The sequence below is a fragment of the Rhipicephalus sanguineus genome, chromosome 11, assembly GCF_013339695.2.
Source record: "Rhipicephalus sanguineus isolate Rsan-2018 chromosome 11, BIME_Rsan_1.4, whole genome shotgun sequence".
Taxonomy (NCBI): Eukaryota; Metazoa; Arthropoda; class Arachnida; order Ixodida; family Ixodidae; genus Rhipicephalus; species Rhipicephalus sanguineus.
The window spans coordinates 120,526,852-120,540,514 of NC_051186.1; the positions used below are offsets into that span (position 1 = coordinate 120,526,852).

The window sequence follows — 13,663 nt, forward strand, 5'->3', positions numbered from 1 at the left end:
CAGACAGAAGAAAAATATATATAAAATATTTCTTATAAGAAATAACGACTGCATGCTTATAATGACATGTAACGACTTAATGCTTACAATGAATAGTGAATATAATGGACATATTTTTTATGCTGGTTACAACATTTTTAAAACAAATTTGAACTGTACCAGACAACAAGAACTTCTACAGCAATTAAAAAGAATGATAAGGACAAAATAATGTTTATTAGTTAATGTGAATGTCTCCTCGTAATTTGCTTGCATTCTTCAATTGCTTCTTTTTTAGGTGTAACACATGTAAGACCATTTTCTTTCGTATTTTATAAATCGTAAGCCCACAACTTACAATTCATTCCTCCATTACATTTTACAATTATGACTTGAATTACACCTGCAAATAGTTTCTTTTTTGTAAAGGTAGTCTGTTATTCTGTAAAGTGTCTAGTACTTTTCTTATGCATGTTTCGGACAAACAAGCATTCCATCAAAAAGTTTTACCAGAACACCCACCTCCGAATTCTTCATACAATGCATGCGGCGACAGCATGCGAGCACACACCGAACTGTAGATATGCGAAAAAGCACTGCCAGTTCGTGGAAGTGTAAATGCAATGTGGTGGAAACCAGTCGTAGTTACCTCGAAGATTCCGAGCTTCTTGGCGAGCGTCCCGCCCTCCATGTCCCAGAAGTGGATGTGGCCCTTGCCAAGCGTCACCAGGGTGTGCCGGTCCATCGGGTGAAACTCCACGGCCAGAACTGCATCTGAGGCACTCTGCCAAGAAGAAAGAACAAGATATTCTCAAGACCACTATTCCATCTCTACACAGTAGGGCCTTTCTAATACGTTTTTCATGGGAGCCTTCTTTACCGTCACGTACATTACGTACTGTGCGCGAGGCATTGAGTAAACGATCCCCTTGTCTTGCAAGGCGTGTTACATGCGCCAGACGGGCAGGTGCCTAAAGTAGCACTTAGATGAGCATGCCACCAATGTGCGTAATAGTAAAGAAGGCTTCCTGCCACTGCACGTGAGCATGTGTGGGTGCACTCCGCAGTTCCAGTGAACCACAGTCGTTGACAAGATCAAGGATGAGCAAGCGCGCATGAAGAGCGAGGCTGCTCAGATGGTGCGAGAAAAGAGCAGGTGTGTAAGCAAACCGTCGGTTGCACTATCTGAGCTCTGTTTCTTAGAACGCGGCGGCTTCTGCAGCAGGCCACTGTGACTGTTAACGCTGTTGTTGCTGCTTTTGTGTCAGCGCATTTTTTCCTGTTCTTTTTTCTGTAACTGTCTCCGCAGATACTTATATGACGCATTCATGTCAATAAAATTCAGTTGGAAGTCGGTGCTTGTTCTGTGTGTGTGCTTTTCGTGGCCGTGTTTTTTTGTGCTGTTTGTCTTCTGTATGTGATTGGCTAGTGAGATCATGTAGTGTCGTTATTACACCTCGTGTCATGATTTTCCGCAGGCGCAGCCGAAATCCTGCCAAGCGTGCGCTCCCTGTTGTCTAGATGACCCTCATATGTGCTCAGGTGTCTTGCCCTCATTAATTACAATTAATGCAGGTCTCTAATTTAGTTAATGAAAGTGCAAATAGCTTTCCCAGTATTTTGTACCGAAAGTGATCATTATTATTATTTTATTTTATTGACTGAATAAAAGCATCATCCCTTCGTTTTACTTATTTCTTTATTCACTCACTCCTCTGGTCACGTGACCTGCATGATTTGCCGGTGAATTTGCCGACGCCACACTATTTTCCGTCTTTTCAACAGTGTGCAAATAGGTCAATAAATTATTCCTACTTCCGCGTGACTGCAGCGACGCCTTTGCGGATAAGCGTAAGGAAAGAACGAATGCGAGGTGGCGGCCACAGACAAATGCACCAGTATGACTTAAAGGGACACTAAAGGCAAATAACAATTTATGTCGGAGTGAAAGCTCAATGTATGACAACGTCTAAAATGGCAATATTATCAACAGCAGTGCCCTACTTACCAAGAAATTAAGCTAAATGTATCACACGATGAGCGCCACGAGTGGGACATTTTGGAAGTGATCCCGATGACGTGACAGAGTCCGACTACAATTAATCACTAGTAATCAAACTAGCTGCAATAAAAAAGAACCTTCCGTGGATCAAGAGATGTAATAAAATGCTGCTTGTTCGTTTCTGTTTGATTCGTGGAAAAAAGAACCTCTTTGGCGTTGCCATGGGGAAAAGCGCGCGTGGTTCAAAAGTTCCGTTTTCGCAGAACTGCGCTTCGCCCGGTGCCCTGCTTCGATCATGCGGTCGCGTCTTAGTGGTAGTTTCGGTATCGCGTACTGCCGCGTGTGTTTTGCACGCTCATGAAAGTCGTTCTGACAAAAAGGTCAACAAAATGCCGCGTGCATGTGATGTTGATGGATGCCTGAATGGTGCACGCTGCCAGTGCGTGTCGCCGCACAGTAAAGGCGGGCAACGTTGGGCACGGGAACAGTGATGTGAGAAAGATTGCTTTCAGGCGGGTGATCTGAAGTGTGCTAACGCGATGCAGACCATTAAAACGAGAATTTAGTTCAAAATAAGCACTGCCTTGGCACAAAAGTAGCACTACGAAGTTTCTGGACCGCTATTTCAACAAAAAATGTCGACTTAATATTTGCCTTTAGTGTCCCTTTAAAGGCCAACTCCGGTGATTCTTTGACCATGTCAAAGTAATGGTGTTTTTATGTTCCTGAGACGCTCCTGTCACGGGTCCAATAGCAGAAATACTCGGCAAATTGGACAATAATTTTAAAAGCAAAAAAGCATAACACCGAATCCAAAACCCAACCAAGCATTACTGTCTTCGCGTGACGTATAAGTCAGCAAAAACCGGAAATTGTGCAAGGCTGCCTATTAAAAAAAAAACTTTTGCACAAGCTAAGATTATTGGCAAGAGCAGGGATCAAATGGCGAGGGAACTATTAGAAGCATTTAACATTAGAGGGAACGGGTCCGCCTGTGTCAGTGACACATCAGTTGTGCTATATGGATCTGACCTATCCTTTTTTATTAGATAGCTTTTGTGATGACATGTCTGACGTAACTCTTCCACGCATCTGCGCATGCTCGGAAGTTTTCTTGGTTTGCGGCCTTCGCTGTCAATAAACAGTTGGTAGTTTGGAGCTCATCAGTCCCTTTCTCTGTCCTATCTTCATGTTTCAAGCATTGCACCAGAAATAACATGTTTAGCAAACTTAGGCACCAACTCCCCCAGGAACAAGTTCTTCTTTCGCACCAAAACTCGCGTATAACCCGCACCCTGAGTTTCTCTCTAAATTTTCTGTATATTTTGTGCATGTTATATGCAAGAAAATACATTCACTCGGTGTGCGGCCAAGTAGGTCTGAGTTAGCAAGAGTTCAATGCGAAAGACAATGCATGCACTTGCCGGGACCAAAGGATGAGTCATAATCATCAGATCTTCCTTTTTGTGGTCTGTACATGAAATTTCGCTGCTACGAAATTGCGCGAGAACAAACTTTTTCGCGCGTCCCGTCAATTTCGTTGTAGCGTGAGTTTACTCTATATCTAAATGCTATCCTGCATTTAGATATCCTGCATGCTACAGATGACCCACATGTAGAACTATTTAAAGAGCTACAAAAATATAAGGCGAATGCGCGAACGTTACGTTACTAGCAACACCTTCCTGTCTATCCCCATTGCTGACTTATATGTGATCAAAGTTGGAAAAAAGATCATTTTGGGACACTGTGTAATATAAGAAATGTGGGTTATACAAGATATGAGATTGGTGGAAAGTGGCCAAACCGATCCCACAGCCAAAGCACGAAGAATGTAAATGGGAAGAGGTCACCCTTACCTTTGTCTCCGTAATCTTGACGCCTTTCTCTCCTCGTTGCCAGTCCCAGAGGGAGATGGTGTGTTCGCTCGAGTCGTCCACTGCACACAGGATGGAGCCACCATCCTGCCAAAGAGAAGAGGACAAACATAGCAATGTTGCACACCTTGTGGTGACTTGTTGTAACAGATATAAAGTTGCAATGACAGACAGGGGACATCTCAAAGGTCTTAGCAACTGTTATAGCCTTGTCTGTACGACCTGTAGAGCGGCAACGGAACAAAACAAGAAAACATTAATACGAGGAGATAAAAATATGTGAATTCCAGAAAGGTTTGGTACGTCATTTAAAAGGTTAAGGCAACACCAAACGCAAAGGGTGAAAGGAGACGTAGACAATACAAGCAGTTGCGCTGTCTATGCCTTTCTTTTCTTCTTTGTGTTTCGTGCTACTTTTAAATGCTGGAACTTTGGATGATAAAGAGAATTCTTACATGTCTTTGTTTATGACCTCCTTACAAATATTTTGCATTACGCCAGTGCCCCTCAAAGCATAGAGTTTCCTAAAATTAACTAGAGGGGACTCTGGCGCTGCGATCGTTCAGCTACCATGGGAATGATGGGTAGTACACAAATTTGCCTAGTCTTCGTGCTTGCGGCTTGAAACGTACTGGTGGCTTTGTTTATTGCTATGTTTTGGTTTTCTTTCGTATAAAAGAATGGATCGTTGTAAACTTCCGTAACCAGACTTGAATTGCTGAACCTAAAGAAGTTAAAGTGGCGAAGAGAAACTGCTGACTTTTGCTGAACTTCGTTTTGCGACAAAGCGGATGCAGCCGACGCGGAGCCAAACAGAGCCGAAAGTACGAAGTTTAGACAAATTTGTGTACTGCCCATCATTCCCATGCTGGCTGAAGCGTCATGCGTTGCAGCTCCCATAGACACTAGCGCCAGAGTTCCCTCTAGTAAGTATTGTAGGAAACTCTATGCCTCAAAGAGTTTCCACAGCGTAACAACAAACCTCGTGAACATGTGAATGCATGAGGGATGCTGCTCTAAGCACTAAAACAGAAACCGAGGACAATGTCAGGAAAGTAAGATACGCAGACAAGCTCTCACTGCTACCTCTAACAAACAAAACAACGGCAGGTAACGCTTTCACATTACTAACGAGTGTCAGCCTGTCCACCTCCCATTCTTGCCTGCGGTGGCTGGCACCTTGGCCATTGATCAACACGAATGGTGACTGATATACGACTACAGAACTATATATGCGCGCTGCATCCAAAGGCTGAGATTAAAAAGAAAGAGGAAGAAATGGGATCGTGCTTCCCTGCCACGGTGTCTTGTGGCAGGAATCGTCACTACTCAGCCGCAATGCGCAACTTCGTGACTAGAGCCCCCGAACAACTGGGGCCAACACAAATCCCACCGGCTTAAGGCCCACGACGGCAGGTAACACTTTTGCATCCCTACCAAGGGTAAGCCTGTCCACCTCCCATTCCTGCCTGCGGTGGCTGGCACCTTGGCCATTGATCAACAGGAATGGTGACTGATATACGACTACAGAACTATATATGCGCGCTGCATCCAAAGGCTGAGATTAAAAAGAAAGAGGAAGAAATGGGATCGTGCTTCCCTGCCACGGTGTCTTGTGGCAGGAATCGTCACTACTCAGCCGCAATGCGCAACTTCGTGACTAGAGCCCCCGAACAACTGAGGCCAACACAAATCCCACCGGTTTAAGGCCCACTGTTGAATCTACCATGGGAAAACGTTGGCAGGAAACGCCATGCCGCGCACAAGATGCGCGAAGAAGCGGGCGTAAGGCGGGGCTGCTCGTGAGCATGCAATAAAAGAAGTGTTCAACCAGGACAACACGGGTATTGGTCTCTTCTCTGTCTCTTCATTATTGGTGCCGAAAAACCGGGAGAAGGCCGACATCCTCCGCACCGATACCGTACCGAAAATGGACAAGTTACGTAGGCATCGAGGCGCCCTTCGCGGTGCCACTACCCGACTCCTGTCCAAGGCCAGCGAGATCCACCTGCAAGGCACAGTACCGTCTTCCGCCGACTTGCAGGAACTTATCGAATGGCTTCGCAACAAAGACTCAGCTCTTGCCGAACTGGACAAACAAATCGCCGATGCCCTTGACAGTGAGGAGTTTGACGAGGAAATTACGGGCGCTATTGAGTAACACGAGAAGATCGTGAACGCCGTCAGCAGGCTTCGGTCCGCTCTGAACTTGCGTGCATCGGTTGATCCTACTGTCGTCGAAGCCAACCAGTCGAGGCATGCGGGTACAAGTGATGGATCCAGCAACTCCATGGGAGCTGCCCACTTGGATACCATTGGCCAAAAGCTCGCCCATAACAGTAGGCCACAAGCACCGGGTCTGCAAGACGCATTGCCGAGGCTTCAAGTACCCACCTTCAGCAGCGAGAACCGTGAGTTGCCGGGTTTCTCGGAGCACTACCAGGCGACCATTCACACCCACCCCAAGCTCACAGACATCGAAACGTTTAAGTACTTTAAGTCTTACTTGGCCGGCTCTATGAGGCGAGCCACCGAAGGAACACGCCTGACTGAGGAGAATTACAACATTGCCATCAAGGTGTCCACCGAAGGGTACGGCTGAAAGGATTTCCTCATCGACAACCACATAGACAGCCTTGCCATTGAACCAATCGAGACATTGTCGCAAGTATCAAGGCTGCAGGACGTCTACGAGCAAATCCAGTTCAAGACCGGTTGTTTTGACAGCCTTGGCTTCCTGTTTGCAGAAAACGTGGTTGTTTCGCACCGAGTACTGATGCGCTCATTGCCAGAGGACCTGGCGATCTTGTACCGTAAGCACACAATGTTCGACACAGACGTCGTGGACTCTGCAGGGCAATTGAGAGAAGAGAAAGTGAAGGCAATCCTGAAGTTCATTGAACTTGAAGTGGGAAAAGTCAGGAACAGAGACGAATGTCACGTGAGAAAACCACTTCAGGGAAAGCGTCAGCAAATTGCAAGCAGGGGCTCCGGAAGCATATCTGATGTGTGGGGGTGACGATGTCTGTGGGCTGATGTTGCATCACGTCTGTATATATGTGTGTATATATATATATATATATATATATATATCTGTGTGTGTGTGTGTGTTTGTGCATTACTGCATTACCTTAACAAGAAAACAATGCTTTGTGGAGAAATTTATCACGAATAAGGAGAAGGATTACGATTGCTAATATGACGCGACTGCCAAGTGAAATTATTTTCCGAAGTTTTTCTCGGCTGCCGGGAGAATAGACACTCATCTAGTTCGCTCACAGTACCCTCGGCCATTTTTTCTTGTGTTTTTGCCTCACTCGGAGTCTATATGGGCCAGATGACGCTGATATGCCATCTCACGAAACCACCATAACACGTTTGCGTGAACATCAAACACATCTTGAGCTGTATTAGCAGAAAAAAAAGTATCATTGTAGCTTACCGCGTCACTGAAGCCGACAGTGAAGTCAATGTTCTTTATCCGCCTCTCTCCCGAGGTAGTGAACATGTGCATATAGATGTTTTCTGCTGTAACTTTCGCGTTTGGGCGTCTGGTACTCACAGCCAGCTAGGGACCTTAAAGGGGTGGTGCCACCAAATTTGTGGCTTGCGCGTTCTTTGCTGTAAGCGTTTCCTATAGCTTCAGGAAGCATGATGCACGAACCAAGATTCATGTATTCTCGCTAAATAATATAATTCGCCTTTTGATGTGGACAACTTTCGGTTTCGGTTTCTGAGCGCCGAGGTTGGGCAGTGACGTAGCAGTGTAGGAGGCTTGGTCACGTGACCACACAAGGCTGTGACGCACTTAGCCAGGAAGCGATCGAAACTCGGCGAGTGATGTAACAACCGATGTTTTGCCGGTACTATAGTGAACTAGAATATGTTCTAGTTCACTACAGCCGGTACGTACATTGCGGAGGTGGCGGAGGTCCGGAGGTCACTCACATCACTACAGCAGATCTGGTGTGACGTCACTACAACTTTCGTTGCCCTTCCTACAGATCTACGTCAGAGTTGGCGCGCTAGCGATGGGTTTCGATCGGGAGAATGGGCATTTAGGTACACTTTGGAAGTGAATTAAAATATATTCTAAACATTTGCTGTGTCCAACCCTTCGTGTGGAGTGTCCTTGCATACAGAGGAAACCCAGAGCAGGCTTGTTATAGCCTCAAAATTCGATGGCACCACCCCTTTAAAGGGACACTAACAAGGAATATGAAGTTGAACTGAAATGAACAGGGTCATTGAAGAATGCGTGCAGTTTTGGTTGGGTGTGAAAAGATGACTTATTAGTGGAAATATTTGTAAGCATAGACCTAATATCTCTTACTCGATTTCTCTCACCCCAGATTCGGTGCTGAAGCGATGTTGTCACGAATCTCATTGCTCTCAGCGAATCAGGAGGCGCGATGATACACCACCACGTGTGTAAATGGCCACTGAATAGCCGCGGATTTCGTGATTGCAGACTTTGAACCTCGCATCGAAGATCTCGCCATGGAAGCAGCTACAATTGCATTTCAGTGAGTCTGAAATGATCCCCGTGCTCTCGCGGCAGCTCTTTCTGGCAGCAACCGACGGAAAGCGAAGCCGCCTCGTTTTCGTCGACGGCAAGCGAGGCGTCTAGTTGCCGAATACTGTTTTTGTACACACGTATTTCGTTTTGTGTTTTTATTAATGGCGATTTCCATTGGGAGAACTGGCAGTGAGGAGAGGCGGGGCAGAGCAGTGAGAGCAGGGTCATGCAGGGCCACTCAATCCGCCCGTCGAATGCGGCACGCATCCGAAGAGCAGGTGGGAGGGTGCCGGTGAGGAGAAATGTACCATGTGATCAAAACCATCAAAGCACCATAGTTCTCTACGTGTGAAATCTGACGCAGAATCACTGCGAAGTTCGCTCGTATAAACGACGTCGACATCGCTGGGGAAGGGGTCAAACTACACCTGGCTGCCGCCATTACCTCCACGCTCACCGTGGAGGTGAGTAAGCAGGATACCAAGATGAATAGCTCTTGACGAATCGTGGCCGGACTGCGTTTGTGATCACTACGAGATAGTTGAAGGGGCGTTAGTATATATATCATTCAGTTAAATTTCGCTATTTTCTCTCTTGCTAAACCTCAGTTCACAGTAAGAATAGCATGAATGGGATCGTGATAAGATAATTTGCTGTTACAGTTCTACTTCGTGTATCTCTTCGGTGTTATTGTGCTCAAGGCCCACCACAGGAGACACGGGCGCTGCAGTCGTTGTGACGTGCAAAGTTTGATAACATGATGCAACCTTGCTTTACGGAACCTTCCTTGCTCAGACGACGGGCAGCCGGTGGCCCGAGAGCGTTTTTTAACGCGATAGCGTCAAAGAGCTCATTTCGCAGAAATTCCGGTTTCGGTGTCGGCGTCGTTGGTTGTGAGCGAAAAATCATCTTGTCTGTGACCGAAATATCAGGAAAGAAGCAAATAAAATAAATAATAAAATATTTTTGGGTCCGAGTAAGAATCGAACCCAGGCTGTCTGCGTGGGAAGCAGGTGTTCTAACACAGAGCCACGGTATTTTTTGAAACAGCTTCGGAAAAAAAAAAAACTATATGAATGTCATGTAGCGGAACTAGTCTCCTTAACGCATGTAATATTGCATGGCAGAACCGTAGAATCCCGCCAGGCATCAAAGCATGCAAATTGCGCAACGAGTGGGTGTCTCAAAGGCCTACCCATTACAAAGCGCTCAGGCATATATAATCATCATCATCAGTAGCAGCAAAAGCATCAACCAAGTGAACAGCTGCACAGGTTCGCGTGTTTTCTTACGAACGCGTAGTGGGCCCTTCGCTGATTAGCAAAAGGGATAATTATGGCATAGTGGGCACTTAACAAGTGTACTAGCAGTAGATATTCTAGGATACTTTGAAACGGCCCATGTTACACGCACAGTCGTTTGTTTCCTCACGGCACGTTTGAGGCACACACCAAGAGCCGAAGCGAGGTTAGCACTTGAGAAGGCGATGCGCACGAAGGCTGATTACGCTATCGCGTTCTACTCTTAACGAAAGCGAAGCTCAAGAGTCCTCCAAGTTTTTCTTTCAGTTTCCCTCTTCAATCAGCCTCATTTCACAACTGGCCAGTTCATGTGCACTGGCATCTAGGAACAAGGACTTGGAAATCGTGGCCAATGTTTTCGGCGCCATGGTGCTCTGGTGCTGTGTTCACAATGAATGCACCACGCATGCAAAGGAGCAGGGTGTAATTTCATACTTACTGTTTTACCTCAAGGATAACAAATGTGACTATACGTGGCTCGTAAAGCTTAGAAAGGGCAATGAACCGAAGTTATTCGCTCTCCGACTAGGAGAGCGAATGTTACTTTGGTGAGCAACAATGGGTTCACACGTGACACTTACTCCTTTCAGTGCAGACGTCCGCACCTCGAAGTCCTTTAAAAAAATTACTTCATATACAGTCAACCCCCATCCTACGCACGCTGATCGGGGAACATGTCTTTGGGAAAGTACCGATACACAGAGAAAAAATGAGGAGAGGGAACTCACTTTGATAGAAAAAAGTAGTCTGTTAAAGAGTTTCTGGTTTGAAAAAAAAAAATAAGAAAGAAAGCTTGCATGAAAGCCTATAATTAGTTCTCTTTTTTTTTCAAATCGTCAATTCGTCCCGGCATATATGTCCACGAAAGCTCGCCGTATGCTTGGAGGCTGACATGCCTGATGAGTTTACGGTAAAGAGCTTTTCGATCGCAACCCTTGAGCAACAAGACTGTGGACCACGCTTTTCCTTTTCGGTTTTCACTATGGTCATTACGTGTAGAAGAACCAAGGTGGTCTGGGCCGAACCGGAAGAAAATGAACATTTTAAGCGATAAGTTCAGTGGCGAAGCCAGAAGGAGGTTTGGGGGTTCATCCCCCACCGCCCTAAATTTATTACATTTGCTATGTTTATATATACGTGCAGCCATACAAACACACACAACAACATAGATAAAGGCAGGTTAGAGCCCCAGAAAAAAGTTTCTGGCTACGCCCCCGGGTAGGTTCATGGTTAAAATCCTGCTTATGTGGGGTTAGGCTTACACCGACCTTTTTTATCTGATTGCTCTTCATCGGTTTGGATAGGGGCAAGGAAAGATGCAGAGAACGAGAGGCATCCTAAATTCGTGGCGCTGAGATGTGCTCCTGCAAGGGCTGTAGAATAGAGCGTCAGCCTTTACCTCCTGCAGGATCACTTCACGGTTGGAAGGTACGTTGAACCAGACGAAAGCAGGCAGTGCTGTTTACGCACTCAAAGCACCGACAAATAGAGTTTCAGAAGTTACAGGCTTCCAGAAAATTATGTTTCGTTTGTTGAAGGAAGGGAGCACCCTTTAAAGGGGCCCTGCAACACTTTTCGAGCATGCTCAAAAAGCGCTGCCGATCGGTAGTCGAGGCTTCCGAGAACATGCGAGCCAAATATTATAGCGATGCACACGGCCTGGAATTTACAATAAATTCTCAAAGTCAGCTGAAAATCGCTCCCTCTTCTCTCGACAAATGATGTATTAGTCCGCAAAATATGACGCGATTGTCGGCAGTTCCACCATTGGCTGATGTTATAATCACGATAGCACCCTCATTATTACTTTCGTTGTTAATTTTGAGTTCAATAAGTAGATAATATGTATGTTTATATTATGTTATCGCGTTAAAAACACCAAACAAACATTAATATTAGCACTTCCGGTCTCACCGACAGCTCGTCTGCTCGTAGTTGCGTGGTTCCGTTTTCTTCGCCATGCGCAGTGCCGAAAACGTGAATATTTCTGTGCTTTTGACCATCGCTGGTTGCCGTTGAGAGTGGCAGCCGTTCAAGTGTTGCCTCGTCAGCTGAGAACTGCATCGTCGGCACGTTCTCACGACCGACCGAGGCAAGGGCGCAGCGTGTCTCCGATAACAATGCTGGCGTCCGGTAATGGCGGCGCTTCGGGGTCGTCTGCCAGTGCCGTCTTACGAGGCGGTGTATCGGAGTATGGGCCGAAACCGATCTCAGCTGTCATTCGTTCCAAACAAGCGCGCAGGTTTGCTTCCATGGTTGGCAGAGCGATGAAAACACTACGGCGTTCGAGGTGCACACCCAACATTACCAAACCGACGGGCAGTTTTCAAGCACGCGCGATACACAGTGCGATCGACTCCGCTCGACGAGAACGACGCAAGCCGACCGGAAGTGGCGGCACAGACCACGTGGTTGCGCCCAGACGTCAGAGAGAAAAAAATGAAGAAAAAACTCCGCCGGCGCTCTCGGGCGGAGCCTCGCTCCTCTGTGCTCCCTCCGTCGACTCGCTGCCTAGCTTTCCGCGCGCTCGCGGCGTTGAGTTGAGGGAGAAAGCTGCTGAACGTGATCTCTATAATTTGGTAACACCACTTAGACTTGACGGATTCGAAAAATTTTTGCGGCATATGACTCGTGAAGAGTCATACGTCAATAATGAGACTATTCCAATATAACTAAGAAAGGTGTTGCAGGGCCCCTTTAACTAGTCAAAGGATTGTGATCACAGTGCAAAGTAAGACACGAGACAGAGAGCAACGAAGACAAGCGCTGAAGAGGAGAGTCAAAGGAGCCTCTAGCCTCACGGGTGGTACCAGGGGAGAAGAAGGCGAGGGGGGGGGGGGGTGTTAAGATCCTTTAGTGTGGGGGCATGCCCCCACTGGTTTTGAACCTGTGGGGGCGACGAGCCCCACTGCCCTCGCGGTTCCGGAGCCCCTGATTTGCAAGGCAACGGACATCTTGACAACACCTCATCTGCCATCTGCCGTAGCACTGGCAGCAATGTCATCATCACCAGGTGTAACTTCAAGGCCTGGACAGACTATGTGTCCCCTCTGGGGCATCTCGAGACACGTGATGCATGATTGCCGAGCTAAACCTTCAGAAGAGGAAAAGCGGAGATGGCTATGGTGACAGGACATCTTTTGGGACAAGCCTCTTCCTCCTGACGTCAGAGACTTGTGGAAGAAGATGGCTTTGGAACTTCCTGTTCTTTCTGGCCTTTGTTTTTCACGTTACCCATCATTGACATCTAAAGATCATGGAAGCGTAACAGTACATGATTGCCCTCTAAAACAACTCGTGAGGACACCAAGAATGCATGGGCGCTGACACCCTTGCACCTGCTAACCGGCAAGCATGTCGCGTGGCTACCACCAAGAACTGCATCGTGTTTGTCTGGTTCCACTGCGCATGACCTTCGAAGGCATGTGAAGTGCGAACATACGCTTCTGCTTCGATTGTACAAAACCAGGAAGAAAGAATATTTGCTTCGCCTGCGCTCCGCTCATCAGTGCCATCCATCTTCGTTCCGAGTGCACGTTGGCGACATTATAATTGTGCAGAATGACAGCGTGCCGGTACTGCAGTAAAAATTCAGCAGAGTGGTCAAGGCGTCTCTAAGCAGGGACGCCACTGAGAGTACTTCAAACTCGCCTACCCAAACGAGCCTCAAGTCCAGCGCACGCCTCATCGGCTGTGCCTACTGGAGGCAAACGACCCCAGCGCCACCCCGGGAGGCTGTTGAATCTACCACTGGAGGATGTTGAATCTACCACGGGAAAATGTTGGCGGGAAACACCATGTCGCGCACAAGACGCACGAAGAAGCGGGCGTAAGGCGGGGCTGCTCGTGAGCACGCAATAAAAGAAGTGTTCAACCAGGGCAACACGGGTGTTGGTCTCTTCTCTGTCTCTGCACCCATGATGGCAGGTAATGCTTTCGCGTCCCTACCAAGGGTGAGAATGTCCACCTCCCATTCCTGCGGTGG

The 13,663-nt window shown here is 47.1% G+C and overlaps 1 protein-coding gene across 5 annotated transcripts in view; it reads right to left on the reverse strand.

The window, feature by feature from the left end:
- LOC119374824 (echinoderm microtubule-associated protein-like 2) overlaps nucleotides 1-13,663 on the reverse strand; it is a 235,873-nt gene that overhangs the window by 30,479 nt on the left and 191,731 nt on the right. For all 5 annotated transcript variants that reach the window (XM_037645023.2, XM_049410959.1, XM_037645019.2 and 2 more), the window contains 2 exons: nucleotides 3,841-3,945; nucleotides 629-763 (listed from right to left, as the gene is read on the reverse strand). In XM_037645023.2, coding sequence (XP_037500951.1) covers nucleotides 629-763; nucleotides 3,841-3,945 — 240 coding nt within the window. The remainder of the gene's footprint in view (nucleotides 1-628; nucleotides 764-3,840; nucleotides 3,946-13,663) is intronic.